The sequence below is a fragment of the Impatiens glandulifera genome, chromosome 4 (genome assembly GCF_907164915.1).
Source record: "Impatiens glandulifera chromosome 4, dImpGla2.1, whole genome shotgun sequence".
Taxonomy (NCBI): Eukaryota; Viridiplantae; Streptophyta; class Magnoliopsida; order Ericales; family Balsaminaceae; genus Impatiens; species Impatiens glandulifera.
This window is the reverse complement of record NC_061865.1, coordinates 61487668-61506735: the sequence shown is the minus strand read 5'-3', so window position 1 is coordinate 61506735 and position 19068 is coordinate 61487668. Positions and strand designations below refer to the sequence as shown.

The 19068-nt window shown below is 35.3% G+C and overlaps 4 protein-coding genes across 4 annotated transcripts; 1 reads left to right on the top strand and 3 right to left on the bottom strand.

The window, feature by feature from the left end:
- The first annotated feature begins 2429 nt into the window (after nt 1-2429).
- On the top strand, nt 2430-7848 carry LOC124935713 (protein ROOT HAIR DEFECTIVE 3 homolog 1-like). Its single transcript, XM_047476132.1, has 23 exons — nt 2430-2613; nt 3115-3264; nt 3372-3438; nt 3527-3629; nt 3756-3826; nt 3998-4061; nt 4149-4214; nt 4306-4353; nt 4455-4517; nt 4609-4665; nt 4764-4922; nt 5018-5086; nt 5172-5263; nt 5348-5426; nt 5504-5669; nt 5751-5875; nt 5980-6242; nt 6346-6442; nt 6549-6728; nt 6818-6922; nt 7007-7101; nt 7180-7276; nt 7365-7848. The coding sequence occupies exons 1-23, from the start codon at nt 2610-2612 to the stop codon at nt 7557-7559; spliced, it is 2415 nt and encodes an 804-aa protein (XP_047332088.1). The 5' UTR covers nt 2430-2609; the 3' UTR covers nt 7560-7848.
- A 909-nt stretch (nt 7849-8757) lies between these two features.
- On the bottom strand, nt 8758-11144 carry LOC124936548 (U-box domain-containing protein 52-like). The gene is made up of 5 exons (XM_047477054.1): nt 11001-11144; nt 10634-10825; nt 10261-10537; nt 8947-10182; nt 8758-8879 (listed from the first exon to the last, which is right to left on the bottom strand). The coding sequence occupies exons 1-5, from the start codon at nt 11132-11134 to the stop codon at nt 8775-8777; spliced, it is 1944 nt and encodes a 647-aa protein (XP_047333010.1). The 5' UTR covers nt 11135-11144; the 3' UTR covers nt 8758-8774.
- Nucleotides 11145-12266: 1122 nt separating this feature from the next.
- On the bottom strand, nt 12267-14275 carry LOC124935654 (pectinesterase 3-like). Its single transcript, XM_047476073.1, has 2 exons — nt 13213-14275; nt 12267-12946 (listed from the first exon to the last, which is right to left on the bottom strand). Exons 1-2 carry the CDS (start codon nt 14273-14275, stop codon nt 12267-12269), a joined length of 1743 nt encoding a protein of 580 aa, XP_047332029.1.
- A 1663-nt stretch (nt 14276-15938) lies between these two features.
- LOC124936623 (pectinesterase-like) lies at nt 15939-18849 on the bottom strand. Its single transcript, XM_047477136.1, has 3 exons — nt 18192-18849; nt 16825-17338; nt 15939-16743 (listed from the first exon to the last, which is right to left on the bottom strand). Exons 1-3 carry the CDS (start codon nt 18777-18779, stop codon nt 16052-16054), a joined length of 1794 nt encoding a protein of 597 aa, XP_047333092.1. The 5' UTR covers nt 18780-18849; the 3' UTR covers nt 15939-16051.
- Between the last annotated feature and the right edge of the window lie 219 nt (nt 18850-19068).

Below are 19068 nucleotides of genomic sequence, written 5' to 3'. Positions count from 1 at the left end.
ATTTTGTAGAATATTTTTATTTTTTATTATTTTTTTATAAATACTCAAGGTAATTAATTAAATAAAACCTTGAATATTCTAAGTATAATAACTTCCCTAAGTGTTGTAACATAGACAAATTACTATCTTAACTTTATTAAGAATTCAAAATCAATTATTTTCAAAAACTCAATTGTTCTAAAAATAACCGTCTTTAAAATAAATCGTGCAATGAACCCGTGAATGAATTCGAAAAAACTTGTATAGGCTCGGATTTATTAAAAGCATAAACTATAAAATTGGGGGGTAAAAAATAAGTGTCTACACTAATTTATTAAAATATTTCAATATAATTCACTGTTTGTTATTAAAAAAATAGTCAAACTTAATTTTATTCACTAGTTTTATCCAAAAAAAAATCGTTATTTTTTTTAAGTTTATCCAAAATCTTTTTCGAACTTACCCCAATTATAAATTTGAATCCGTGAGGCTAATTAAATATTTGATCTCGTTAAAAGAAAATGCATAAGTACTCAACTCGAAAACGTACAAATAAATTGGATTTGAAAAAAAATTATGTGAACATTTTATCGTTCAAATTTATTGGAACGATGAAAATAGGAAAAAAAATTAAGAGGTAGTAACATGATAAATTCTCAAGTTTATACAATTAAACTTACATAAAATTAAATTTATAGAAGAAGAAAATAAAGAACTAGAGCAAACTAATAAATTAACACCTTCTAAACTCAAACAAATATCTATAAATGTATATTTAGTTTAATAGTGTTAGTATCGTGCTTATATAATTCTATATTTATATATAATTTGACGTGGGATATTAAACAAATTTTAATATAATTATTATTTATAGTTAGGATTCCTATCATCAATATATAGATTGTGTAATTTTTTTTATTAAATATATATGTATAATTTTATTTTATTTTTGTACTAATTTGCTTTTTCTTGTTAGGTGAAGATAATTTTATGTGATGGAATTTAAATTTGATTAAAAATCTCATTAAGCGAAGAGGCACAGCCATTTATAAGGTAATTAACCATATTTTTATTTTATGAATTGGTACTTAATATTCTTATAGTTTAGAAAAAGTTTAGATTCACTCTTATTTCTTTGTATATATATAGATGAACTGATCAATTAGGAAAAAGAGAAGATATAAATTGAATAAATAAGGGACAGAGGGAGGCATTTCACATTTTAACATGCATATATATGTTAATATGTATGTATGTCTATTTTAAAACAGCTAGCACACGGACGCATGTACAACATGCCTCCCTCCTTCACTTATATTATTATTATTATTATTATAACAATATTTTATTATTAGTACAGAATTCTTTAGATACACTCATTTAAGATTTAGTATATATTTTGGTAATCTAATTCAGATTCACAAAATCTAAAGATATTACCAAAATATATACTAAATCTGAAGAAACTAGATTGCCAAAATATATACTATATAAGGGAATTAATACAACTAAAAAACTGGATGTCATCCAAATTAATTAAGACTATAAATAGTAATTGTCTTAATTAAGTTCTGTTATTCAATATCAAACACAATTTTCATCTTAACTTGTTTGTATGATCATGAAATCATATTTATTTGTTACTTTTCTCTTCTTAGGACTAGTCTTCTCTCTAATGGTTGAGAAGACTCACTCATCTAGATTGGGTTTGGATCAAGAACGTAAGTTATATAACACTCTTTCTGTTATATATAAGATATTTCTAAGGTGTATCTTAATATTTTATCGATGTCAAGATTACTCTTAATATTTTGTTTTTCGATGTATATATATGCAGTCGGAAAAAAACCTAAATATTGTCCACAGTGCCTTTGCCGTGCACCCCCGCCACCCGGGAAATGTTGCCCATGTGGTGGACCTCCTTCTCCAGACTCAACGCTTGAATCATAGTTATCCCATGATTGTATGCTAGCTAATAAAAAATAATAATATATTCATGGAGTAGTGAGTTTGTTTTGAGCAATATAATATATAATTATAATTTCCATATATTTATATTTTATCTTTATTCTATACTTAATTAGTTTTATTCTTATTAATTCTAGCACCACCATCATCGTGAGTAAAGAAATACATAAAAAAAAAAAATATCGATTATAAGAGAAATTTATTTTACAATAAAGAAAATGAAACAATATTTCATAATTTTTTGAACATCTTATTCAACCAAAAGGAAGAAGATGGGCACCACCACTAGAGTTGTAATGAAAAAAAATATATAAAGCTAATTATTATTATTATTATTATTATTATTATTATTGTAAAAGTAATTAAAATCCAAAATGAAATGTTTGCATATATATGATCTTCTAATTATGGGTTTTCTTCTCTCTCTCTCAACCCAATTAATCCAAAGGAAAGGATGCCTCTTTTCAAGGAACACGTACGTGAGAAGAGAAGAGAAGAAGAAGAATGCAATGCAAATGCAATGCAATGCTCGTTAATTAAATTAAGAGAAGGAACCGTACTTTGATTTCCTTTTTCTTGTTCTAAAGGATTCTTCCTCTAATTCCTTCTTCTCTGTCTGGATCGATCACGCCAATATATATTGATCATAAAATTAAGGAAATATGGGTTTGTCTTCCAACTTTCATATATACATGTTGTTCTTTGATCATCTTAAATTTAATAATGCAATCCTTTAATTTCATTTCATTCCATTCCTTCTTAATTAGGACGTCTCGATCTGATGAAATGCATTTAAATGCCCTAAATATGCGTTTGTTGTTCTTCATTCACACATGTATCATTTTTGTGTTTGTCTTGTGATGAGCTAGCTGTGACTTAAATGGGATATTAATTAATTAGAAAGATGAGGTTTGTTTGACAGGAAAAAAAAATAAAATCATATTGGAATGCCCTTCCTTCTTCTTCTTCTTCTTATTATTATTATTATTATATTATATTATATGATTCATGAATTTAATTTGCCCCCAGATAAGACTGTGGAGTTGAAAAATATATGAATGATGTAGCCAAGTGCCAACACAAACATGTTAATTATATATGACAATCTAGCTAGCATTAATTGCGGTTTCAGTTTAATTTTGATTATATAATTATTCTTATCAGAAGATAAAGAGAACGAGTCTTGCTCCACTCACCTTATCGATGGAGATGGCACATTCAATGAAGATGGATTAGAGAACTTCATAAAAGAAGTTAAATTGAGTGAATGTGGACTTTCCTATGCTGTGGTTTCCATTATGGGCCCTCAAAGCAGTGGTATATATATATATCATTCTTTGTCTTGTGGTTATATATAGAGATGCATTTGTAGATGGTTTAATTTTGACCATCGTGATTCGTGTGATCCATTATTCTTCTAACAGGGAAGAGTACTCTACTAAACAAATTGTTTGGAACCAACTTCAATGAAATGGATGCTTTCAAGGGAAGGCATGCCATTTAACTCTTTTAAGGATGCTTCAACATGTTTATATTTTTTGGAACCAATTTCTTTATAAGTCAAGTGTTTCATCTTCAGATCTCAAACAACTAAAGGTATTTGGATGGGAAGATGCGCTGGCATCGAACCGTGCACTATAGTGATGGATTTGGAAGGCACGGATGGGAGAGAACGAGGAGAGGTTCTTGTTTCATCTTTTAGCATCATTACTTATATGTGAAATTAAACTACATGTACATGTTTGATATTTCGGCTCTAAGATTAAACTGCAGCAACAACTGATAAGATTTTTTCTATCTTTTTCCAGGATGATACTGCATTTGAAAAACAGAGCGCTCTCTTTGCTCTAGCTGTTTCAGACATAGTGCTCATTAATATGTAAGTTTCTTTCGCCTACAGAAAATCTCAACAAGTTTAATTTACTTCATAATATAACAATATATGCTCCATGGTCCGACTGCTAAAGATAGAAAGTATACTTGAAGAAATGGATTATTTGATGAAAAAATATCCTTAGTATTTAATATTTAAAACAAGTTTAACCATCAGGTGGTGTCATGACATTGGCCGTGAGCAGGCTGCAAATAAACCACTCTTGAAAACTGTATTCCAGGTAAATCATGGTATCTTCTTTAGACAATTTATTATACATGTAATGTACATGCTGAAAAACATGTACACGGTTCTTAAATTTGGGCAGGTTATGATGAGATTATTCAGCCCGCGTAAGACAACGTTGTTGTTTGTAATACGTGACAAAACAAGGGTGCGTTACCTCTGTCTCACAGATTTTGAACTCTGCATTTTAGATATATCTCTTAAGTATACATAATAATGGATGGATGAAATGTTTATAGACACCTCTGGAAAACTTGGAACCTGTTCTAAGGGAGGACATTCAGAAGGTATATTTGCTGACATTGTTTTCTCATGACATGATACATTTATTCATTCAAGTATCTATCTATCTATCTATCTATGTTTGTTTCTTTTTTCTTGTTTGAAGATATGGGACTCTGTTCCTAAGCCTGAGGCTCATGCGGAAACTCCCCTAAGCGACTTTTTCAATGTATGGCGTGCGTGGCCTTGACTTTCCTCAAATGTTTCATAAACCGCTTGCTTCCTCTGTTGTTGGAAATAATTAGTTATTAATTTTCCAGGTTGAAGTTGTGGCGCTTTCTAGTTTTGAAGAGAAAGAAGAGTTATTTAGAGAACAGGTATTTAGAAAGAATACACACAAAATTCATTGATATTTTACCTTGATCAAAGTTGGAGCAGTGAGTGTTTGTTGATTTTTTTTTTTTTTATCTTGAAGGTGGCTAGCTTGAAGCAGAGGTTCTTTCATTCAATAGCACCTGGTGGGCTGGCTGGAGACAGACGAGGAGCCGTGCCTGCTTCTGGTTTTTCATTTAGTTCTCAACAGATATGGAAGGTTATTAAGGAGAATAAGGATCTTGATCTTCCAGCTCACAAGGCAATCAATCACTTCAAAATTTTCTTCTATGGAATCAATCCTTTTTGAGTACTCAGTGGAGATAAGAAGATAATATGGGGGGTTGGCTATTGCAGGTTATGGTAGCAACTGTAAGATGCGATGAAATTTCCAACGAGAAGCTTGCCTCTTTTGTCGCAAACGAGGTTAATAAATCATCTCCATTAAAAAGGCAATATCTTTTGGGGTACCTTTTTGTTTGTTTTTTAAGTTGACATTCTTTCCTAACAGGAATGGATTGAATTAGAAGTTGAAGTGCAATCTCATGCGGTTCCATGTTTGGGGAAGAAATTGAGTTCAATTATACACACTTGTCTATCACAGTAAGTCACATGAATTACTTTCTTTAAACGTTTTTATGTTTTGAATGCCAACTTGAAGTAGTCTTTTCAATAATATTACTGCAGATATGATGCAGAAGCTACCTTTTTTGATGAAGGTGTTAGAACTTTAAAGCGAAAACATTTGGAAGAGAAATTACTGCAGGTATCGTGTCTGGGATCAATAACCATGTATATTCATTCATGTGAGAAATTACCTCTTTTGGTTTCTGGACTTGACAGCTTGTTCATCCTGCATATAATTGTATGCTCGGGCACATAAGGGCCGAGATATTGGATAAATTCAAAGCAGAATTTGACAAAGCTTTAAATGAAGGAGAAGGGTTCTCTTCTGCAGCTCACAGATGTTCAGATTCTCTGATGACTCTATTCGATGGAAAATGTGCAGGTAGTGTCGTTCTCCAAATGCAATGCCCCTAAAAATGAATGTTTAATAATAGCTTGCAGCAATGTTTTCGTTTAATCTCAGATTCTACCATCGAACAAGCGGATTGGGACCCGTCTAAATTTCGCGATAAGCTTCAGCGTGATATAGATTCGCATATTGATGCTGTCCGCTCTGCGAAACTTTCAGAAATCACTAATTCCTATGAGGTATTTGGTACCTTTTTTTAGCAGGCTCCCAAAATTAGGATATGAAGAAAATTGACATTGGGAATTGAATGAAAGTAATAAGAAAATGATTTGAACTGGTGCAGTCAAAATTGAATGAGGGGTTGTCTGGGCCGGTTGAAGCTCTTTTGGATGGGGCTAGCAGTGATACCTGGCCAGCAATAAAGAAGATTCTGCGTATTGAGACAGAGTCATCCACGTCTATGTTCTCCAAAGAACTTTCTGTTTTCGAGATGGATGGAGAAAGCAAGGGAAAAATGTTAACTAATTTGGAGAATTATGCAAGAGGTGTAGTTGAATCTAAGGCCAAAGAAGAATCCGGAAGAGTTTTATTCCGCATGAAAGAAAGGTATGTATGTATGTATCTATGGAGATTAACAAGTTTTTAGTTACAGGTAAAAGTGTACTACTACTACTACTACTTACTAATTATTAAAAGAATGTCAAAACAGATTTTCAACAATATTCAGCAGTGACTCTGATTCAATGCCACGGGTCTGGACTGGGAAAGAAGATATTAAAGCTATTACGAAAAGGGCTCGCACTGCAGTATGAACATCTTCTCTAGTTTTGAAGGAACTGATGATGGATGATACATTATTATTATTATTACTATTAAATCTTCTTCTGATACTACTACTTTTCTCTGCTACAGTCTTTGAAGCTGCTTTCTGTGTTTGCTGTAATACGGTTGTATGAAGGCGACGAAGATGACAACATTGAGAAAATTATGTCCCTTGCATTCATGGATACCAACACGGATGCTATTACCAAAAGAAGCAGCAGTACTACTACAACTGTAGCTGATCCCCTTGCATCAAGCACTTGGGAAAGGGTAAGAAAGAAAGAAAGACAGACAGACAGACCGACCATATGTATCATAACACTTGCAAATTTATACGTATATTTCCAATTGATACGTAGGTCCCATCATCAAAGACCCTGATCACGCCTGTCCAGAGCAAAGCTATATGGAGACAGTTCAAGATAGAAACCGAATATTCTGTCTCTCAAGCCATTGCTGCTCAGGCATGTCTCTTTCTATTGTTAATGTGGGGTGGGGTTTATATAATATGTATGCATAAATAATGTACATAATAATTACACCAACAGGATGCTGCACGACGTAGCAACAACTGGTTGCCACCTCCATGGGCCATTATGGCTTTGGTTATCTTGGGTTTCAACGAGTTCATGACAGTTTTGAGGTGATTCATTCATTCATTCATTCATCTTACTATTTATTGAATAGTAAAACTGATTATGTTTTGTTGGCGTTGTTTCAGAAATCCTTTGTATCTAGGTTTTATTTTTATTGGTTACCTACTTGTAAAAGCCTTGTGGGTGCAGCTGGACATTGCAGGCGAATTTAGACACGGCGCCGTGAGTAATTCATTCATTTGGGTTTTGTCATAACATTATTATTGTTTAATATTATAACAATTACAGAGTTTTGTGATTTTACTTTCAGCTTCCTGGTCTTCTATCTCTGTCCACCAAGATTGTTCCAATTATAATGAACCTTGTGAGGAAATTAGCCGAGGAGGGAGCTGTACCTACTGATCCTCCTCCCCCAGAAATTTCCCAAAGAAATTCCCAGAATAATAATAGCAGTGCTCAGGCAACTTCCTCCTCCTCCTCCTCGGAGAAAAACAAAATGAAGTAATCAGTCAAGTTTTGTTTTGTTTTTAGGTGCGGCATTTGCTGCTGCTGCTGCTGCCGGTGGTTGTTTGTTCATATATATATACCTATTTGCTTCTAGTTAATTATTAATTAGATAGATAGATTAGATAGATCTCTCTTCTTCACAACATCCTTATAAAGAATGAGTTTAATTAGGTATTTCCTGAAATGTTTGTATTCTGAATAATAACATTATCCAGGAACATGTATTTTAATAATTCCTAAAGAGCATAACCAAACCAAAAGTTTATCAACATTTATTTTATTTTTTTATCTAAAGCTCATATATACATACACTTGTGGGTTCGTATGGTGGAGGATATTTTTATTATTGAATATAGATATCTATCTATTGGACCATTTTATCCATCTCGTCTCATCTGATCTGGTCCAAAAAAAAGATAATTATTGTACAACCCATCCATCCATCCATTCATCATCTACCATTTCTTTGTTATCATCTACATTGGTTCTCTAGCACCATTACTTACTTACTTACTTACTACTAACTAAGACATACAGACAGACAGACAGACAGACGGACACTGCAAAAAGAATAATATTATTTAATTGAAACAATGTTGTTGTACTACATACATAAATAACAACTTATGAACAAAGAGAACTTCTAGTGTATGTATGATTCTATGTAGTTAAAGTTTGATGAATTTATTTCTCACCCGCGATGGCACCGCCGAGGTACCCAATTCCCGTGTAATATGTGAGATTTTCTCCCCATGATCGCCGACGATGGATGACGGACTCTTCCTGGAAGAGGAGCTCTGGCGAGCTAGGGAGCTTGTAAAGTGTTTGGCTTGGAATCTTAAGGTCTTGATAATAGGGATTATATATATATATATATATATATAGTAGTCGACGACGACGACGATTATGGTGGAGGTCGTCGTCGTCTTCATCGTCATTGGAAGGCCTTGACTGGTAAACTGCTGCTTCTTCTACTTCTTCCGAGATTCAAGAATCAAGAAAGAAAGAGAGAACAGTTGATATTGTACAAATTTTGAAAGATGGGTTCAATAAATAAATAAATAAATAAAAGACTTTGAATTTAACTCAAATAAATATTTAATCAAACATTTATTTCAGTGACATTATTATTATTATTAGTAGTAATTAAGAAATGAGATGTGTTTACTTTGTTTGTTTGTTTCATTCTATACTTGTGCTAGTCAAACTTGGACTACATCATTGGAGGGTTTAGTTTTGGCGGCCTTGACATGTTACTATCTTCCTCTTCTTCTTGTTGTTGTTGTGACTTGTTAAAATCACTTTGCTTTGAAAAACCCTAAAATACAAAAAATAAATAAAAATTATAACTTTTTTTTTAAGGGAGAAGAAGAAGAAATACTTACTACTACTACTAAGCTCTGATCAGTTTGAAGGTTGCTTAGTCTTTTGAGTTCGGGCAAGATAACAGAAGCAAGGTCTGGTCTGTCCTTCCTACTAAGCTCGCAGCAATTTAAAGCCAACTTAGCAAAACATAATGTCTCTTCAACCGGCCAATCGCTTACACTTTGATCGAGCATCTCCTTGAACGTCCCTTTCTCAATCGCCAGTCTCACGTTAAAGGCCAATCCCATTGGAGGCTTTCCCGTAATCATCTGCAACAACATCACTCCCAGCGAATATATATCCGACTTCACGCCCAGCTTTCCCGTCTGTTGGTATTCGGGATCTATATAACAAAACGCACCCGTTGCTGATGTCACGTGATACATCGTCACGCTCTCCGCCACTGCCGCCGGAACTAGCCGAGACAGGCCCACGTCGCTAATCTTGCTCACCCAGTTCCTGTCTAACAGAATGTTTGTCGGCTTCAGGTTTCTGTGGACTATCGGCTCTGGCTTCGTCTGGTGAAGGAACAGCAGCGCCGTTGAGATTTCTGCGCATATTTTGAACCGCGATCTCCACGGCAACGGGGGTGCCTTGTTTTTTCTCAAAATCACGTCTTCGAGATTCCCATTCTCCATGTGCTCGTAAACCAGGCATCCGAATTCTGGACACGCACCGATGAGAAGAACCATGTTTGGATGCCTCAGATAGCTTAGCACCTCAACCTCTCTCTGAAAATATCTACGACCCTGTGCCATGTCCGGTCTCAACACCTTAATGGAAACTGCCGTATGATCCAGAACGCCTTTAAAAACAGGTCCATATCCTCCTTCGCCGATCTTTAGTGAATTCGAGAACTTATTCGTGCCAACTTCAATCTCTTCGATGGTGTACTTTCTGCACATAACATCTACTCGTGCAAGTGCCTCTACCGCCTTTTGCCTCTCTCTCGCCTCGTGATCGGCCTTCATCTCTGCAGTTTTCCTCTTCTGAACCTCCAATTCCGCGAGTCTTTGGGCCATCTTTACTGCCTCAAAGGCAGCCTTGCTCTTTTGCTTTTCCATCTCCGCAAAAGCAATGGCAGAATCCTGTGATCGTTTAGCCACCTCTAGTTTATGTTCCTCCTCCATCTTCCATTGATCTATTTCTCTTGCCTTGTTCTTAGCAACAATAGCTTCTCTGCAAGCTGAATTATACATTTCCATCGTATGCCCCATCTCGAATTTCAGTTTCCTCATTTCAGTTTCTAATTCTGTCTGGAAAGTGGAAACCAACAGTCAATCAATGTCTCGTGTTAGCTAGCTAGCAAACAGGACAATCTCAAATTAACTTACCGTCATTTCCATTGAAGAAGTTCTGGAAGCATTTGATGTACGTGAGTGGCTAAGATGATGAGGAGAGGACATCATTTCAGTTGATTGGTAACTGCGTGGCCCAGAGACAACACTAACGTCCGATGCATGACCATGATGATGATGATGCGAAGATACACTATCTTCAACGTTAGCCCGTTGGAGGATACTTGGGGAATTGTTCATTTGTTGAAAACTTGAAGTATAAATCACCGGAGATCTTCTTCCGCTTGTTGATTTCGGTAAAGTTAAGGTATGTCTGCCCAAATACATAAAAAGATAATCTTAATTACATACATTCTGGTGGTGGGCGACTGTATATATATATATATATATATATATATATATATCTTACTCGTTAGAATCTTCCCAATTGGGAGGCGTTTGAGATGATGTCCTTGAATTAAGCGGCGCAGTGCTATTAGGGATCAAAGATTGAGTGGCGATACGCACACTCTGAACTTTTGTTTTTGCAATAGTATACACTGAACAAAACTCGGGCAAAGCTTTGCTCACTGTAGTTGCCACATCCACATTTCTGAAAGCTCTGTTTAGACAAATCAAAGTAAGTAGACTAGAGATGATAATAGTAATAATAATATTTGTGTTAGTTAGGATCCCTGGGAAATTGACATGAAAATGGAGTGATCATGGCATGGCATGGCATGGCATGGCATGGCATGGCATGGCATGGCATGGCATGGCATGGCATGGCAGCTTACCTTGTAAAAACACTATGATTTGAAGCACCGATGACAAGCGTGGTGATGGAACTGACATTGACAAAATCAACAATTGCATTGGCTACTTCAATGTCATGGAGGATGAACTCCTTTGCTTGAACCTTCAATTTCATGACAAAATATAAACAACCCACCTCCTAAGGCTTTATTGATGGGGTATGTAGAACAAAAGACTGGCTTCATCTAATAAGTATATATCCATCCATCCATCCATCCTCCTCCTCTCTTAGTCTTTTTATTAACCTAAACATGAAATATGATTGATTACCTGTTTTCGAGAACAGAATCCACGAAATGGAAGGAAAAACTGTTGCCGTTCTTTGTCATCATTGGCGGCATTTTCCCCTGCAAAACCAAATGTTATAATATAAAAAAAACACAGAACAGTAATTAATGTAAGGAAGAAAAAGGGTGGTACTGGAATTGATTTGTGTTCGGACATGAACGAGTTTGATCGAAGAGTTTTGGCTCAAGAGATTATCAACCGCCCATCTGACAGCATATTGACTATTCTTGTCCGTGTCAATTGCGACCGCTACATTAGATACATCGGATAGCAAAGCTGGAGCTTCCATCACGGCCGGCGCCAATTTTGAATCAATCCGTGGCCGGAGAGAAAGAAACGAAGAAGAAGAAGAAGAAGAAGGAGGAGAGACCTTCTTTTCTCGTCCCTCTCCACTCCTTTGAGAATTCTCCCAATCCAATCAAACCCTCGCCTCTCTCTTCCCGTCTCCCATGGCTATTCTGATCCTCGTACTCCAAAATTGGCGGCAAAAAACATGCAACAGCCATTGTCATATGTAAATATAACCATTTCATTTGAAGAAAAAACATGAGTCTATCTCATTTCATTTCATTTGTAATTTTATATGAACGAGCTACATTAATATATATAGTTTATGTCAAATTCATGTAAAATCTGCAACAACAACAACAAAACAAAAAAAAAAAGCATCATTAATTGCAGTGTTTGTGGGGGTGTTAAAGAAATATATATTCAAATATTTAAATAAAAACATTCATATATATATATATATATATATATATATATATATAACAATTTATTAATTATGCTTGTTAGCATTATTAATTGTAACTTGTCTGTATGGATAACTCAATTTGTGTTTGTCATATAGATAGAGAAGTATATATATATATATAATTAATATACATTTTCAAAAAAAAAAAAAGAAGAAAAATCCCCACTAAATTGTTTTTATATACGCGATGATGATCATAAACATCTCATAACGTTGAATCAAATGGCACAGTGGTTGCGGGTAACCATGAGTTGCCATTAATGAACGAGTTGACAGTGAATCTGGATGCTTCGGTTGCAGTAATACTAGCCTTATACCCGCCCCATTTAACCCTGTTGGTCGTGTTTGCTCCCGGACCAGTATTTTGGTACTCAGCATAGTAGATTGTGTTTGGTGGTTCCACATTTTTCTCCCATGGGCTCCAACCTCTAGGGTCCAACAACGAACCTATCTGACTCTGCATCACTACCGTCGTCGCGTATTTCTTCCATGGCCGGCCTAGATAAGTTGTAGCCGTGAGATTATCAAAAGGGGATATGACACATTTTTGAATGGATATCCCTGTGTTCTGATTAGGATCCGACTTCCCTTGGGCAGTTAACGTGACGAACTGGTTCCCCATAGGTTGCCTCGGTAGAATGTTGCAGTTTTGAAAGACCACAGCTGCGTTACCAAAAATGAAATCTATGGTGCCAATAATGTCGCATTCCCTGTAAAATTGGCGAAGAGAATATGTGTAAAGAGTGTCTTGAAAGGCCTCGAAGGAACACCTATAGAACACCGATTTGTCGGATCCCGAACGTAGAGCCACCGCCTGATGTTTCGATGCTCCCGCCGTGTTCTTGAATCCCATGTCCCTTGCAATGAAACCACTTCCCGTCACAGCTGGTACAAGAATTCAAAATCATTTTAATTTTGTTAGAATACATACAATTTATAAATTTGTTAAGAATTCAAAATCATTTTGGCATGATTAATATTAAATTTTATATGGATAGAGCCTTTGCGGACTTTATTATATATATATATATATAATTGAGACAAATTCTAATCTTACAAATTAAGTCTTAAATGTGACTAATTCTAACGTTGCTTATTTAACAATCCAAAGAATTGATAACAATATTAATATAATTAAGTAGCTTACGTACCAAAGGTGGCCGTTTGAAAGGTTGGAGTTCCATCGACAAAATTGAGGCTGCCGGAGACTACGGTATTAGTTTTTCCATCACCATACATCATAACATTAGGCACGTCTAAAACCACATTTTCCACATACTCTCCAACCTTGACGTAAATGATGAACCTGTCTCCGGTCGTGTTTTTCGACTTGGGCACCTTAGCTATTGCTTCCTTTATGGTCTTCACATCTCCCGAGCCGTCCTTGGCCACAACTAAGTCCGGCTTCGGATTCGTCTCCTGCAACAGCTTCCTATCCCCGGGCCCGAACCAATTCGGAAAGGACAACGTCGTGTCGACCAAGAGACGACGTCGTCTGTGAATTGGGTTTGCGGGAGAGGGCAGGAAGCTGATGACCTTGGAGACAATAGCTAAGCTGTTGCTGATGAATTCGGTTGAGTTTTTCATTAAATCGTTAATCTCCGCTATTGTGTTAGTTGCGTTTACCTCGTAGAGGGCTTCCAGGCAGGTTTCCTGATCAGTGACGGCCGCGCTGAGCCAAGTCTCGAGGTCCAAAATATTGGCACGGGAGAGAACATTATTTATACTCTTGGAAGTCGTCGACATTAAGGAAACGGAATCGTTCATCTTACTGATGGCGTCTTCAAAAGCATGCTGGCACACGGAAAGCGCGGCCTTGATGCGATCGTCGTTGGTTTGATCGATCATTGAGGTGGGTAAAGTGGAGAGATTGGAGAGCTCGTTGGAGGAGACGTCGAGGGTTTGTTTGAAGAGCAGATGAGGGTCGGTTGTGTTGGAGGACTCGAGGCTGGAGAAACATGAGTTTGGGTAAAGGGTGACGGAGCACATGGCTTTAATGGATACATCGACGGAGAAGGGAGGATGGAAAGGTGAGGTGTCGAGATTCCTAGTGCAGATGATGGTCATTACTATCATGGCCACGAGGATGGCTGAAGATATGGTTAGGATCAGGATGCGTCTTCGGGTCTTCTGTCGGTACACGCGATCTTCGGGCTCGTCCACGGCGGTGCGGTTAATGGTGCAGGACTTGAAGGAGGAACGGAAGCTGTCCATGGGAGGGAAGAATAATATTAATTAATTGTTGTTGGTAATCAAATTTATAACACTAGAATATATATGTATATAGCTAGAGAGAATGAAAGGAAATTGGTTGATTCATTCTCTGTATCTCTATATATATATTTAACATAAAAAATTGATAACATTCTTATAAATATGCATATATGATATATATATATATATAATGCAAGTAAATTAAAATATTAAATTATTTTTTTTATAAAATTAAAAAAATAAATTATCAAACAATATTTTAAAACCATAACTTCATTTTATTTTCAAATAATAATTCAGATTATAATTTGGATGGAATTCCTAATTAAGCCCTGAATCTATCTATGATCTCTAGCACACCCAATCTCTAAGAATTTTGTATTAAAATAAAAGGACATGCCGTCACATCTCTCATACTTTATTTAATGTCAGCGCTCAATGTTTAGGATTAAGCTCTTTCATTTAAGGTTATTAAGGATTAACTTCTTCTTCCTTTCCTATCTTTTTCTTTCCTTTCTTGGAGTTTGATCATTTAAAATAAAAAAGGTTTTGGGTATTTATTGATAAAATATATCTTTATTTTTTTCTCTATATTAAATGATAAATTAATTTTAAATAATTAAATAAATTATAATTTTGAGAAATAAAAAAACAATTAAATGAATGAAGTGAAGATTGAGTTATAAGTAAAATCCTTTAAAAAAAAAATTCAAAAAACCTAAAGATCAAACAAGGCCTTGGTTTCAAATGGAATGTCACTCTCTCACACAAAACCGTGTTTTTTTTTTGTCATTTGATTTGACCAAGTTATAAATACTATTAATATATTTTTGATAGAATTATACTAATCTTAATTAGAATGCTATTTGTTTTAAAATTTGTTACAAGTATATATAGATAGTGGGAGACCAGGCATAAAAGAGTTATTTTTTTAAAAATTTAAGTGGGACTCTTTTTATTGATTTCTAAGTACACAACTTATTATTATTTATTGTTATTGTTTTTTTTTTACAAGTTGAGTGTTTATAAGTGGGCTATATATATTATATTTAGTATAAAAAATATTAGTTATTATTAATTTTACAAGTTGAGTGTTTATAAGTGGATGGCAATACCATGCTAGATTTTTTTATTTGTTAAAAAAATTGTTGTGTTTATATCTATCATATATTTGAGAAATAATGGTCACTTTAATGCAAGGGAGGGTTGCTCGAAAAAATAAATATTTAATTATATTAATTAATATAAACAAGTTGGATGCATAATGAGTCAGGCTGCTTCCTTTGACATAATCTAAAATGGAATTAATTAATTAATTAATTATATCATAGCTGAAAGCTATATATATATAATGACTCTATAGCTAATTCCTCCTCCTGCTATATATCATCTTTTATTTTATTTTATTTTATTTTTGGCTAAGGTCTCCTACTATATATATATTAGTCCGACTTGGCTCAATATCTCTTAATTTCGACACTTGCATATGTTTAACATATGACTTAAATTGTAAATGTGTGACTTCTAAGAAAAATTAAATAAAAATGACCTAAACTATATACCATTGCATTTATTAAATAAAGAGTGAAAAGACAACCATTTTGATAATATTTCCGCATGCATCATGCATGTTTGAACATTATATAATAATTGCATCCATCAGTTGAAAATATATAGTTCTGGTAACTTAAATTGATTTTTGGTACAGACAATAAATAAAATTACAAGTACGCATGATGATGAGATAGAGTTACAATTAATTAATTGATTAAGAATTTAGAGGGAAAGAGAGAATGGAAAACCGGTGGCCCTAAGCCAGGTACCCCCGGAGATGAAGTTTCCGGGTGTGTACTGTTGAGCTTCGGCGACACTAGTGATGACCTTGAAGCCGGGCCATGTGACCCTATTTGCAGTGTTAGCCCCAGGCCCCGTATTTTGATACTCCCTATAGGTTAACGTGCTGAGAGCAAACGAACCGGTCCACTCAGACCATCCCGCTGGGACAATGGCATTACTAATCTCGGTCTGCATGACCACAGTCCTCGAGTATTCCTTCCAAGGACGACCCAGATAAGTTGGAAAGCTACTTATCACGGGTGTCAGATCCGACGTGGTGCCAATCCTACACTTTTGTATAACGATTCCCGTGTTTTGATTAGGGTCGGTTCTCCCTTGAGCTGTGACCATGTTCTTTTGACCCGGGTTGGGGCGTCGGGCGTGGATGTCGCAGTCTTGCAGGACCACGGCAGCATTTCCAAAGATGAAGTCCACTGTCCCGGCGATGAAACAATTCATGATGAATTGACGGTTGGAATGAACGTAAAGAGTGTCTTGATAAGCCAACATGTCGCAACGGTAGAATGCCGATAAGTCCGCTCCTATTCGGAGGGCAACCGCTTGGTGCTTGGACGGTCCAGCCGTGTTTTCGAACGTTATATCTCGGGCTAAGAACCCTGTGCCCACTATGGCTATATATATACGATCAACAAAATTATTTAGTTTAATTAATTATGATTTTATAAATAAAGTAATGAAATAGTACTACTGACCGACAGTGGCGGAATTAAAGGTTGTGCTTCCATCAACGACATTTCTACTTGCGGTGATAATAGTGGTGGTCCTCCCATCACCTACGAACATTAAATTAGTCTTCTTCTTAACCACTTCCACGTTTTCCTTGTAGACACCCGCCTTTATTCTTATTATGTACCTAGTGCTGCTTCCCTCGGGTGCGGCAGCCACCGCGGCTGAAACCGTCCGGAAGTCTCCGGTCCCGTCGGCAGCCACTACTACGTTGGGTGTCACTGCAGTCTGTGATTGTAGCAGCCGCCTGTCGCCGACCGACAACCATTCCGGCCACTTGACAGTAGCTGATGATGATCGTGAATTATAATATTGATAGAGGATACGGCGGGGTGATAGTAATTTGATGTCGGTCGTCATGTTTTTGATCATGGCTAGGGCGTTGCTGCACATCTTTTCTATATGTATTTCCTCCTTTACTAAAACTTCCCTTAGTTGTTTGTCTGCTTTGTCATGTGAAAAGCCGTCCAAGCATGTCTCCTACAATTATTAATGACATTAATCAAACATCCCACCAAAAATAAAAACAATATATATATATATAGGCTTAATTAATTAAACCCTTAAAACCTAAAAATGTAGGCTTAATTGCTTTTATTTTATTTTCCTTTTTTTATAATTGAAGGGAGACTATATATGTAACCCTAGATAAGCAAAATATATATATATATATATATATATATATATTTGAAAAATGTCTATATAATAGTCACTTAAATATAACAGAAAAAACAAAAAAAAAAACAAAAACTCACATTGTCTCAAAAAAAAAATCCAAAACACAACGGAATTAATTACTTGGACAACACTAAAAACAAACAAAAAAATGTTCAACGAACTAACATCACATAAAATTTAACATTATCAAGAGTTAAAAAATTCTTAAGAAGATCAATATAAGTTTACTGAGAAAATAAAATATATATATATTTTAAATATACTGAACTCATAACCCTAAATACATGACTCTACAAAATATTCACTTCACTAATAACTTATTTGTGTATGTTTATAATTTGTTTGATTGTTGATCTTAAATAATTAATATTATAAAAAATGTGAAAATAAAAACTTGAGTGTTCAAATCAATTAATTGACCCATTCTAATGTTGTTTTGGCTTTATACATATATATATATATAGTCACATCATATATATAATGTCCTGCCTCCATAATAATTAATTAGTTTCTTAAATTATAATAATATAAAGTTAAACTTCTTTTGAAATTGTTTCAAGCAAAACAAACACAACTGTAATTCAACTTTCAAACAAGCTAGCTAATTATTATTATTATTAAATAATAATAAATGAATGAAAATAAGGTAATTAACCTGATTTGTAATGGCGGCGCTTAGCAGCGTTTTGAGATGGTCGGCATGTTTAGACAAGGATTCCTTATAAGTGGTAGAATCATCAAGATCTTTGTCCACATCTTTTAAATCATCTAACGTCTCATCCAGCATCTCCAAACAATCACGAAGCGCTCCTTTCTCTCTCTTCGTTAGCCCCTTTCTCGTCGTCGTCAGTTTCTTTATTGTCAAGTATGTCACTTCAACGGCCTTTTTTGTCAATCTCAACACCGTCTTTACCACATCCTTCTGGCTAACAATCTTTGTACCATCTCCGGCCGCAACCACGGCAGCCACCGACGAATAGCACAAATCTGGGTACAACGTATTGCTGCAAGACGACTTTACTATTGCGTGGGTTGTTGGAGAACTAATTATTAGCCCGCCACCGCCGCCGCCGGAGGCATTTCTGTGACCGGATCTCGTGCCTCCGGCTACAATACCGATGATGATGGTTGCTACGAGGAGAATAGAAACAATAATTAGGGTAAAGAAGAGCCTTTTCTTTCTCTTCATCCCGGAGGGCGATGCTCCGGCCAGTTTCTCCGTCGACGGCCAGTTTCCGGTCATGGGTAAGTACGGTTTTTTTGGAGAGAGTTAGTACCAGTATAGTATAGCATAGCATATATAGTATTGAAGAAAAAATTGAGTTAATATATATTTGATATTAATTTTTGTCGGGTACCTTACAAAGAAAGCCAGGCTGGTGTGTATTAATGTGTAATAACAAATAACTAGCATGAACCTACCCATGCTTATATTTATTATTATTATTGATTTTAATTTCAAATTAATACCTTTTCAAAATAGAATAGCCAAATTCTTTTAGAAGTAGCTGAGAAATTAAGAGGGAGGGGTC